The sequence below is a fragment of the Choloepus didactylus genome, chromosome 2 (genome assembly GCF_015220235.1).
Source record: "Choloepus didactylus isolate mChoDid1 chromosome 2, mChoDid1.pri, whole genome shotgun sequence".
Lineage (NCBI taxonomy): Eukaryota > Metazoa > Chordata > Mammalia > Pilosa > Megalonychidae > Choloepus > Choloepus didactylus.
In genome coordinates, this window is record NC_051308.1 from 208,324,843 (window position 1) to 208,337,351 (window position 12,509).

A 12,509-nucleotide genomic window follows, 5' to 3' on the forward strand; every position below is an offset into this window, starting at 1 on the left:
CATGATAGTAGATTTAAACCCAATCATATCGATAATCACATTAAATGTAAATGATTTAAATACTCCAGTTAAAAGACCAATATGATCACAGTGGCTAAAATGCCAACCCAACTATATGTTGCTAACAGGGAATTACACTTTAAATAAATTTATTTAAATAAATAAAATGACCCAAATAGGTTAAAAGTAAAAAGGATAGAAAAATTTACCATACTTATATTAATATCAAAGTAGATTTTAGAACAAAGAATATTACCAGGAATAATTATATCATAATGATAAAGGAGTCAAGTAGTCCTTACTTGAAGCCAAAACTGATAGAAGTGTAAGGAGAATGGATAGATCCACAAATTATCTGTATTCGGGCATTCTAACATTCCTCTTTTTATTAAAGGAACAATGAGACATAAAATCAGCAGGTATATAGTAGACTTGAACAATACTATCAACCAATTTGACCTAATTTACAAATATAGAACACTACTCAACAACAGCAATACATATTCGTACACAAAGCATTTACCAGATAGGCCATATTCTGGACCATAATATAAAGCTTGATGAATTTAAAAAGATTCAAGTAATATAAAGTGTATTCTCTGATTGTAGTGGAATTAAGTATAAATCAATAATAGAAAGTTATCTGGAAAATAATTGAAATAGTTTTCCAATTATATCTGGAAATAATTTGGAAATGAAGTAACATTTCTAAAATGTGTCAGAAATCAAAAGGGACATTAGAAAGTATTTTGAACTAAATGAAAATTAAAGCAGAACATATCAGAATTTTTGTGATGCTGCTAAAGCAGCACATACAGGGAATTTAAAGCACTAAACACCTTTATTAGAAAAGAAGAAATGTTTCAAATCAGTGACCTCAGCTTTCACCTAAAGAAACTAGGGAAGAAAATAACAAGTTCATCCCAAAGTAAGCAGAGGAAAGGAAATACTCAAGAATAGAGCAGAAGACAATGAAATAAAAAAACAAAAATAATAGAGAAAATTGTTGAAAACCAAAAGTGGGTTTTTTGTGAAAATCAATAAAATTGGTAAACCTTTAGCCAGACTGATCAGGAATAAAAAAGTAAAGACTCAAATTACCAATATGAGACATGAGAGAGGTGATATAACTATAGATTCTACAGATACTAAAAGGATAATAAGGGAATATTATGAACAAATTTATGCCTTTAAATTTGCAACTTAGATGAAATGGAAAATTTCCATGAATGACACAAATTATCAAAGCTCACTCAGCAAGATAGAAAATCTGAACAGTGCTATTTCTATCACATAGTTAAAAGCTTTTCTATAAGAAATTCCAGGCCTGGATGGTTTTACAGGTAAATTATTCCAAAGATTTCAAGGAAAAATAATACAAACTCTATACATACTCTTGCAGGAAATTTAAGAGGCAGGAATACCTCCCAACTCTTTCTGTGAGGCAGGCATTACCCTGATATGAAAACCAGGCAAACACATTGAAAGAAAAGAAAACTACAAAGCAATATCCCTCATGAAAATACATGTAAAAATTCTGAACAAAATTTTAGGAAATCAAATTCAACAATATATAAAAATAATAATTAATCTTGACCAGGTGAGATTAATTTCAGGAATCCAAGGTTGGTTGAACATTTAAAAATCAATGTAATTCAAAGGAGCTCACTAAAGAAGAAAAGCCATTTAATTATCTCAATTGGTGCAAATAAAGCATTTGACAAAATCCAGTATCCATTCCTGATAAAAATTCTCAGTTAACTAGAAATAGATGGGAACTGCCGAAATCTAATAAAGGGCATCTGCAAAAAAAAAAAAAAAAAAAAAAAAATATATGTATATATATATATAGATAGATAGATAGCATCTTACTTAATGGTGAAAGACTAAATGCTTTTTCCCAGTGATTGGGAACAAGGCAAATATGTATGCTCTCATCACTTATATGTAGCATTATACTACTAGTGCAATTAGGCCAATAAAATAAAAAAAAAAAAGGAATCCGGATTGAAAGATTAGAATGAGCACTTCCCCCAAGAATATGTATGGATGACAAATAAGCACATGAAGACATGTTTATTATTTGTTAGGGAAATAGAAATTAAAACCACAATGAGGTATCACTACTTTATCACCATTAAGAACTTCTGTTCTTCAAATGATACTGGTAAAAGAATGAAAATTTAAGCCACGGACTGGAAAAAATTTTTGCAAATCATGTATCTGACAGAAATACTCTCCAAATTCACCTGTAGGTTCAATATAATCCCTATCAAAATCAAAGCTGACCTTTTTTCTTATACAAATTGCCAAGTTCATCCTAAAATTCACATAGAACTGCAAGGGATCTCTTTTCCAGGATTATTTTAGCTATATCCTGGAAATAATCCTGGAAAAGAAAAAGGTAGAGGGCTCATATATCCAAATTTCAAAACTTACTACAAAGTTACAGTACTCAGAACATTGTGGTAGCAGCGTAAACAAAGACATGTAGATCAATGGAATAGAAATAAACCCATACATCTGTGGTCAATTGATTTTCAACAAAAGTACCAAGATAATTCAGTGGGATCTTCAACAAATGGCGCTTGGACAACCGGATATCCACATGCAAAAGAATGAAACTGGACCCTACCTTACACTACATACAAAAATTAACTCCAATTATATTATAGACCCAAGAGTGAACCAAAACCAAGAGCTAAGACTATAAAACTCTTAGAAGAAAACAAGAGTAAATCATTGTGGCCTTGGATTTAGCAATGGTTTCCTAGATATGACACCAAAAGCACAAACAACAAAAGAATAGATAAATTGGACTTCATCAAAATTTAAAGCTTTTGAGTTTCAAAGGACACCATCAAGAAAGTGAAGACAACCCACCAATAGGGGGAAAATATTTGCGGGTCATATATATGATAAGGGACTTGTTTCTAGAATATATGAAGAACTTTATCCCTCCACAGTAAAAAGGCAATGCAATTTAAAAATGGATAAAGGATTTGAATAAATATTTCTCCAATGATACACAAATGGCTAATAAGCACATGAAGTATTCAACATTATTAGTCATTAGGGAAATGCAAATCAAAACCATAATCAGATACCTCTTCACATCTGCTAGATGGATAAAATTTAAGACAAGCAGTAACAAGTTTGGGTGAGAATATAGAGAAAATGTAACCCTCATAGATTGCTGGCTGTAAAATGCCACTTTGGAAAACATTTTGGAAGTTACTCCAAATGTTAAACACAGAGTTACCATATGATCTAGCAATCCTGATCTTAGATATATACCCAAGAGAATTGAAAACATATGTCCACACAAAGACATACACATGGATGTTCATGGTAGCATTATTTATAATAGCCAAACAGTGGAAACAACCTAAGTGTCTGTCAACTGATGAATGGATAAACAAAATGTAGCATATATGTGCATATATATATATATATATATATCTCAAGTAATATTCTGCAAGGAAATGTAATGAAATGCTGATCCATGAAACAGCATGGATGAACCTTGCAGACATTATGCTAAGTAAAAGAAGCCACTCATGTATTGGCCTCATAATAGGCAAATCCATAGTAAGAGAGAATAGGTTAGTGCTTTCCAGGGACTGGGATGAATGGGGAATGGGAAGTAACTGTTGATGGGTATGGGTTGTCTTTGGGAGAGATAGGGAAGATATTTGCAAAGCTCTTAAATATATTAAAACCACTGAGTCATAAACTTTAAAAGGGTAAGATTTATGGCGAGTTAAATATACACCTACCATGTGATGCAGCCATTTCACTTCTAGCTATTTATCCAAGAGAAAAAGCATATTTCCAACTATAATACTTGTACATGAATGTTCAGAGTGGTTTTATTTTTAATAGCCAAAAAACTGGAAACAAACCAAACGTCTGTCAACATGGTATACTACTCAGCAGTTAAAAAAAAAAAGAATTATTGATATACTCACCAACCTGGGTGAATCTCAGAATAATTGTGCTAAGTGAAAGAAGCTACGCAAAAAAGAATAAATATCACATGATTCTAAGACTATAAAATGCAAACCAATCTACAATGACAGAAAGTGGATTGGTGTACATAGTTTCACTGGTATCTAGATATGTCAAGACTTACCAAAGTGAACAGTTTATTTTATTTTGACTATAACTCAAAGTTGTTTTAAAAAATGTGAATTAAATGTAAATTAGGATCAAAATAATAAAAAAAAAATCAACCCCTAATAGTCCATGTGGTGGATATACAGACTGATATACTGAAATGCTCCATGAAGAAACACTAAGGACATGGTAATTTAATAGGATGTCGTGGTCTTAGAAAGAAAACATTACTAGTACCTGGAGGGGTAGGGCTTGGAGAAAAGATAGGATGAGAAAGCATTTAAGTAACTGGGCCATTTGAGACACTCTTGTCCTTTTCATAATTGTGTGAGTCAGTATTTGACGCTTCAGGAAAAGTTTTTTCTTTTTCCTTCATCTTACCTTCCAGTGCTTCTTTTGCATGGAATCCTTCCTAAGTATAATATTGGGGGATAATTCAGAGTAGATGTCCCTGGACCAGCTGTAACCAATTTGAGTCTAAAGCATAAATTTTCAGGTTCTATCTCCCAACATCCTTACTGAGAATGTGATTTACTCTCAATCTGCCTAATCGCCATGGCTTGTTCTCCTCAGTCCTATACACCTCCAAGCAACGAGTTCAAGATCAGCATGAAATTGGAGGCACAGGACCCCAGGAACACCACATCAACCTGTATTGCCACAGTAGTCGGACTGACAGGCGCCCGCCTCCGCCTGCGCCTTGATGGCAGCGACAACAAGAATGACTTCTGGCGGCTGGTTGACTCAGCTGAAATCCAGCCTGTTGGTAACTGTGAGAAGAACGGGGGTATGCTTCAGCCCCCTCTGGGTGAGTAACTAGACCCGGCTCTCCTAGCTAGTTAGCTTCCAAAAATTACATATCCATTATGGGAAAGCCTAGGATCCCTTGATTATCCTTTCTTTTCCATCTGGTCCAAAAGAAGAGGCCCATCTGGACCTCTCAATAAAATAAGCTGCAAAATTTGGATATCTCCATTTCAACATTAGTTTATGATATCCAGTTTTCTCTCAAACTTTTCCTTTTTCTAATAAAAAACTATCCCCTTCATCCTTCTTTGTCAGTTTCCATTTACTCTGAGAGAATGAAAGTTCTTGCCATTTAACCTACCTTAATAAAACATATAAAGCTTACACCAAATTGTACAATGATGACAAGGGGTGAGAGAAAAATCTCCCAGTAGAGAGGAAGGACTGTTAAAAGATCTCTTATGTCCTTTTCCCTGAATTCTCACTTTGTCCTTGGAATTTTCTCACTTTGAATGCATTCTTTACAAGGAAATGACCTTATTTAACTTAAACCAATGATCCTACTAGATTTTTTCTTCATGATCAGATTCAGCTTTTTTTTCTGATTCAGTATACCTGAGGGATTCAACCCAACCCATCAGTTACTGTCAGTCATCATTACAGTGTCTCAAAGTGGGGTAGAGGGAATTGGATTATGGGCTAATGGACTATGTTCCCCTCAGGAGGCTGTGCTAGATTAATTGAGGGGTAAAATGTGTGTATCATTTGAAAGAGTCCCCCAGATGATTGTTTAACATTTATCCCCATTTTGAAAAAAAGTATTTATAATGTAAAACTTCAGACATATACAGAAGTAGAGAGAATAGCTCAGTATATTTCTGTGTATCCTTCATCCTTGATAATTATCAGCACATAGTCAGTCTTGTTTCATCTATACCTGTACACTCCCCTTCTGCCCTTCTACTCAGTTGCCCAAACATAGTGTTATTTCAACATTAAATATTTTAATATCTCTCAAACATGAGGACATTTTTTAAACATAAGCCTACTATCATAATCACATATAAATAAACTGATGGTAATTCCTTAATGTCAATGCATAGCTAATCAATGTTTAAAATTTCTCAATTGTCTCTTTCTTTCTCTCTCTCTTTTTTTAGTTTCTTTGAATCAGGATCTAAGTAAGATCCACATGTTGTGGTTGATTGCTACATCCCTTAAGTCTCTCTTTTTATTTTAATTCATCCTGTCCACTGTCCAGTCACCATCAGTGACCAGCCAATATCCCAGTCTAGCTCTTAGAGAGTAGGTAATTGCTTACCCTGCAGGTCCCTCTTTGCTGCCCCAGGTCCTCACTGGAGTCAGGGAATGAGCGGCAGAGGGATCTGTCTGGAAAGGCAGTGACACACAGACAAGGCAACAAACCTCAGGTAGGAGGACTCAGAAGAAGTAGTTCAAGCAAAAGGAGAAACAGAAGTCATGCAGAAACTCATGGGGAAAGTGAGGGCCAGAAAAGCCACAGCAACAAATAAGGAATCTTAGTAGAAGCTAGAGCCTTAAGTCTCTTTTAATCTATTAGTCTTCCCTCCCTTTAATTTTTTTCTTTAATTTATTTGTTGAAAAACCTAGGTCTTTGTCTTTAAAAAATTTCACACAATTAGATTTTACTGACTATATCCCTGTTGTATTCTTTTACTTGTTTCTTTGTCTTTTGTTTCCTAGAAATTTGTAGCTGTATCTAGAGGCTTGATCAGGTTCAGGTCAATTTTTCAGAGCAGTATTTCGTAGGTGGATCAGGAGACATTTTGAGTCTGGCTATCTATCTAGACTTTTGATGTTCATTGTCCTAGATCAGAGATTGATGAATTTTCTTAAAGAATTAAAGAGTAAATATTTTAGGCTTTTGAGCCATACATTCTCTGTTGCAACTATTCATCTCTGTCCTTGTGAGAAAGCAGCCATGGACAATGCATAAGGAAATGGGTTTAGCCTTGATCCAATAAAACTTTATTTACAAAAATAGGTTGCCAACCTGATGGCTGTAGTTTGCTGACCCCTAATCTAGATCAATTAATTCATTATGATTGAAAAATAGCAATTTTTGACTTCTCTTATTTCTTTTACATGAATTAAATAGAATACTTCTTTTTAAAATAGCATTCATGAACTATTTGATTAACCTGAGTTGTAATTCATACATGTTCTGGTTTGTTAATGCTGCCAATATGCAAAATAACAGAAATGGATTGGCTTTTAAAAAGGGGGTTATTTGGTTACAAAGTTACAGTCTTAAGGCCATAAAGTGTCCAAGGTAACACATCAACAATAGGGTACCTTCACTGGAGAAAGGCCATTGGCATCCGGAAAACCTCTGTTAGTTGGGAAGGCACATGGCTGGCATTTCAAATGGCATTCTCCAGAATGTCAGCATTAACTTTCAACAGCCTTCTTCAAAATGTCTCTTCTAAGCTGCAGCAGTGTCAGGGGTCCACAACTCCAAGCATCTCTGAGCTAAGCTAGCTAGCATCTGGGTTTGTGCCAGCATTTTTAAAGGACACCAGTGATTAAATCAAGACCCACGCTGGATGGGTGGGGTCACACCTCCATGGAAATAATTTAATCAGAGTTTTCACCTACATTTGGGTGGGTCACATCTCCATGAAAACACTCAATCAAAGGATTCTAACCTAATCAATACTAATACATCTGCTCCCACAAGATTGCATTAAAGAACATGGTGTTTTAGGGGACATATTCATTCAAACCACGATACAGGAGAAGCAATGTAAATGCTTGATTCTTTTCTTTACTTTACAAGCATCCTCCAAAGATATCCAAGGAGAGTTTTGTTGTTGTTTAGATTATAAACTCAAGGATTCATAGATACTTAATGTGTTTTACTCCTTTGTACTAATTGCCCTTAATTGTTACATGAATTGTTCCATCTTTGGCCAGTAGGAGCTCTTCCGGTTGTTTCCTGACTTTCTTTTGACACATTAGTGCTATTTGATAGCTTTCTTAGATTTCTGGAATTTCAAAATGTTCCAGGCTCATCTTGTACATTTCCTGCCCCAGATATGGAATCAGCCATTTCTTCTAGGTGCCTGGGCTCCTTTGTGCCATACCAAAACCCTAGTTCTCCTTGATAACAGCAAAATTACTCATTTGCTTTATCCCACAAAACTAATACAACAGTCTCAGAATAACAATACCAACACCATGAACATTGTGATTGCTAACAGTGTTTTAGAGTTATTTGGATTAATTTCTCCCTGGGTGACTGTGCCACCAACTTGATATAATGTTGGGTTCATTTTATTTTATTCTTAATTTTTAGAGATTGCTGTAATTTTGATTTATAAATACATAAAATATATTCATTCTTAAAGTTGATTCTATAAAACAGGGTATATTCTGAGAAATGTTCACCCTATTTCTTCCCTCTGCCATTGGTAACCACTTTATTTTAATTTTATAGTTAATCCTTACATTTAAAAATTATGAGCAAGTATGTGTGTGACTCTCCCCCTTACAGTATAGAGACATTACAAATTCCTTTTTACAACTGCATAGCACTCCATTGTCCTCATCTTATTTTCTAAATTACTGTTCAGAAGCATCTTGGGCAGCTTAAAAAAAAAAAAAAATTTCCCAGGGATAATGGTGACCATCTAAATTAAAATCTTTCAAAAAATTCACCAAAAAGCTACAGATCAGAAAGGAAACCAAATCTTACCTAAACATAACTAGGAGTCAAGAATACCACAAATTTCAATTACATGTTAGTGGGGAAATAATACGGGTTTGAAACCAGCAGAACCAATACCAGACCCATACCAGAACAAAGAGTCAGGAGGAAACTACATAAAGAAAAAGAGAGGGCAAGGGGGCTTAGCACAGTCAAAATCACCCCCAGGAAAAAAATAGCCCCATTCAGAATGGAGAAATACTGAGAACAGAGCTGAGACCTAATAGATTAGAGCTTTGGCCTCTGGGGAAAAAAGAAGAGGCATCAAAGTGTGAGGGACCAGAGAGTAGTCTCGGGAAGATACAACTTTTGGGAGGAGAGTGAGGCATATTGTTGAAGGGAAAGAAGAAAGCAAGGGGTGGTAATTTAGGGTTATACAGAAACAAAAGAAAATAATAAAATCAGAAGATAAGCCAACTTCCCATCCAATCCCAAACAGGCCCATCTAGTAAAGAAACAAAATTTCACTATGCCAACAGAAACACTCAGGGCCCACAACCCCTGCCAAAATAGAGCCACCTGTTTGTTCTGCTCCAGGAAAATATAAGACATTTAAAAACAATAAGGAAATAGTAGTCAAAATCCATGAAAAGCTTCTATATAAGGAAAAATGAAGATGAAGATGAAAACATTTCAACTACCGAAAATTCTACTGCCAAAACTAATGACTAAGCAAAGGAAAATTGTTATACAACACTCCAACTTGAATTAAATCTGAATTGGCAGATATGAAAAACACCTTGAAACATTAATTTTAAAAGTCAGATTAGAAATGCACAATAGGCAGGAAAAGAGAAAACAGAATTGTCCAAACTCAAGAAAGAAACTGAAGACAAAATCATCTCAATTGAACACTTAATTCCAAGATGCCCAAAGGGATGATAGATTCAACTGAAAACAAGGGACATTGGAGAGATAAAAACTACCAAGAGAATAAAAATAAGTATAGGAAAAGGTTAAAAAGGATCATACAGGTTGCTAGAATAAAAATTTTTAAAAAACAACCATAGGACTCTGCAACACAGTGAACCCTAATGTAAACTCCGGATTATAGTTAATAGTACAATTGTAACAAAGGTACCATACTAATGCAAAATGTTAAAAATGGGGGCAGGTATATGGGAACTCTGTATTTTCTGCAAACTCTTTCTGTAAACCTACAACTTCTCTTTATTAGAGACACAAAGAAATAGGAAAAAAAGGATCGGAGGAACTGTTAAATATAAAACATAGTCAATTCATGAATGTATGTATATATTTTTGCATACAAAATAATTGGCGTCCCTGAAGAAGGTAAACAAAACCAAAATAATGGAACAGAATTAATACTTACAACAATAATGCAAAAAACAAACTTTCCAAAATTAAAGATATTAACCTACATATTGAAAGGGCCTTTCTTATTTCTGGGAAAATTGATTCAGGTTGGTCAGCTCCAGGTCATATTCTAGTAAAGCTGTTAGACTCTAACAACAAAGAAAAACTCGTTTAAGCCTCAATGCCGAAAATCAAAGTCATTTTACAAGTGAAAGAATTTTAGGTTTGCAAACAACATACAAAGCAAGACAAAGTGGAGAAATATATTCAGGAAATCTAGGAAAGAAAATGTGAGCAGAGATTTTATATCTAGTCAAGCTCTTCTTCAAGTATTGAGATTACACTGAAACAGTTTTCAGCATGCAAGAACTCAGGGACTATTATAATCCCAAACCCTTCCTGAGGAATCAGTGGGAAAAAGAGCTTCATCCAACCAAGAGTTGATCAATCTAAGGCAAAAACAAACATAGGGACAAGGGTCGAGTTGTACGTATATCATTCTGGGTCCAATGAAGAGAGAGAAACCACACAGTAATTTAAACACAGAAAGTAATTACAATCAACAAAAATTGTTAACAACTCAAACATCCCTCAGCTAAAAAATGAATAAACAAACTGTAGCACACCCATCCATTGAGATTCTACTAGCTGTAAAATGGAACTAACTTCTGATATATGGAATGGCTTGGGGGACTCTCAAATGCCGTATGTGAAGTGAATGATGCCAGACTTAAAAGGCTATATATACTGTATAATTTCATGTATATGACATTTTGCAAAAGGGAGAACTGTAGGGACAGAAGACAGATTAGTGCTTGCTAGAGGCTGGTTTAGGGGAAGAGTTGCCTACAAAGGGGGATGAGGGGATTTTTTAAGGTAATGGAACTGTACTGTATCTTTCTTGTGATGGTTATTACACAATTATTTGTATTTGTCAAAACTTGCGGAATTGTACAATAAAAAGGAAGACTATTATTGCATGTAAATTATGCCCTAATAAAAATTCCTTCAAAAGAAACAGTTGAAAATGGAAAGACATTTCTATTTTGTGAGACAACTGTGTGTCACAAAGATGTCAATTTTCTCCAACTTTTACTCAATCCCAATTAAAATTAAATTAAATTGCAAGAGTAGGACTTCAACTTCTGGCCGTCATAGAATATCAGGACCAGATTTACTTTCCTGGTTTAAACAACTAGAAAACCAGACAAAATATATATAACAATGAGAAAACCAGACAGATATATATGGTATAACAGTTTTCAGACATTGTTCGAAAGGCAGTGCAAGATAGTGATCCCTGACAGAAAAGAAACAAATTAAGTGAGCCTGACAAGTTTCTCCAGCTCACTGCCTGGAGCACATCTCCAGACTACAGTACAGGGAAGGAGGATCTCAGCTGAGTGGTCTTACTGAGTTGAGAAGACAGAGTTCAGAATTTGGGGAGGCCGAAGAGGCTTGAATAGGGTTAGAATGCCAGAGAGAAGAATGCCACAGGAAGATTGCTGGAGAGCTACAAAAATGTCCTGTTTGGTCTTTGCCTAATACTGATCTGTGCATGTGTGTGAGAAAACTACTGAGGACATGGAAAGAACCACTGAAAAGGAGTAGGGGAAACAATCCTCTGAGCTCTCACAATGCTCATAATGGTTCATATTTCCATTGGCTGGAATAGAAACACTTTATAATACACTTGGCATTAAATTAGAGTCTTTACAGGGTATTGCTTCCTTGGTGAGGCCAAATTAGCCTTAGACTAAAGGATCTTCTGGACCTGCCTTAACAAAGCCTAAAAAAAATCTCTGAAGGATCAAACTGATTCCAGCTAGCTTAATTACATCCCAAAACAAAGTTCAAAAATAATTGAAGGATTGAAAAAAAAAAAAGCTCAGCCACCCGACAGCATAAAATTCACACTGTCTGACATCCAGTCAAAAACTACCGGGCATGCAAAAAGCAGGAGAAAAATGAATTAATAGAAAAAGACCCAGAAATGACACAAACAATAGAACTAGTCGACAAGGACATTGAAGCAGTTATTCTAGGTATACTCCATATGTTCCAGAAGGTGGAGGAAAGCATGAACATCATAAGTAGAAAAATCAAAGTTTGAAAAGTTTAAATTCTAGAGGTGAAAAATACAAAATGAAAAATAAACTGGATTAAAATGATAGCATATTACTGCTGGGATCACTGCAGAAGGAAAGGTAAATAAACTTGAAAACAGCAATATAAACCATCCAAATGAAACAGGAAATTAACTGAAAAACTAATGAATATAGTGAGCCATGGGATAACTTCAAACTACCTAACGTATGATTGGAGTCTCAAAGGAGAGAGAGAGTACACAGAGGAAAATATTTGCAAAATAAAGACTGAAAAATTCCAAATGTTATGAAATTAAAACTCCATCAAAGATATTTGTTAAACCCCAAGCAGAAGAAACATGAAAATAACAACAACTACACTGAGGCACATCATTATCAAGTTGCTAAAAACCAGTGATAAAGAGAAAAATCTTATGAGCAACCAGAGAAAAACAGGCACATTGTTTACAAAGGGGCAAAGAATGACAACA

The 12,509-nt window shown here is 34.9% G+C and overlaps 1 protein-coding gene across 10 annotated transcripts in view; it reads left to right on the forward strand.

Moving 5' to 3' along the window:
• Window positions 1-12,509, forward strand: part of SCMH1 (Scm polycomb group protein homolog 1) — a 234,828-nt gene that overhangs the window by 112,842 nt on the left and 109,477 nt on the right. For 8 of the 10 annotated variants that reach the window (XM_037827535.1, XM_037827541.1, XM_037827539.1 and 5 more), the window contains one exon: window positions 4,693-4,927. The exons of 1 other annotated variant lie outside the window; for it this stretch is intronic. In XM_037827535.1, the coding sequence (XP_037683463.1) occupies window positions 4,693-4,927 (235 nt within the window). Of the gene's footprint in view, window positions 1-4,692; window positions 4,932-12,509 lie in introns of those variants that run through there. One more of the 10 variants, XM_037827544.1, reaches the window with a different exon arrangement.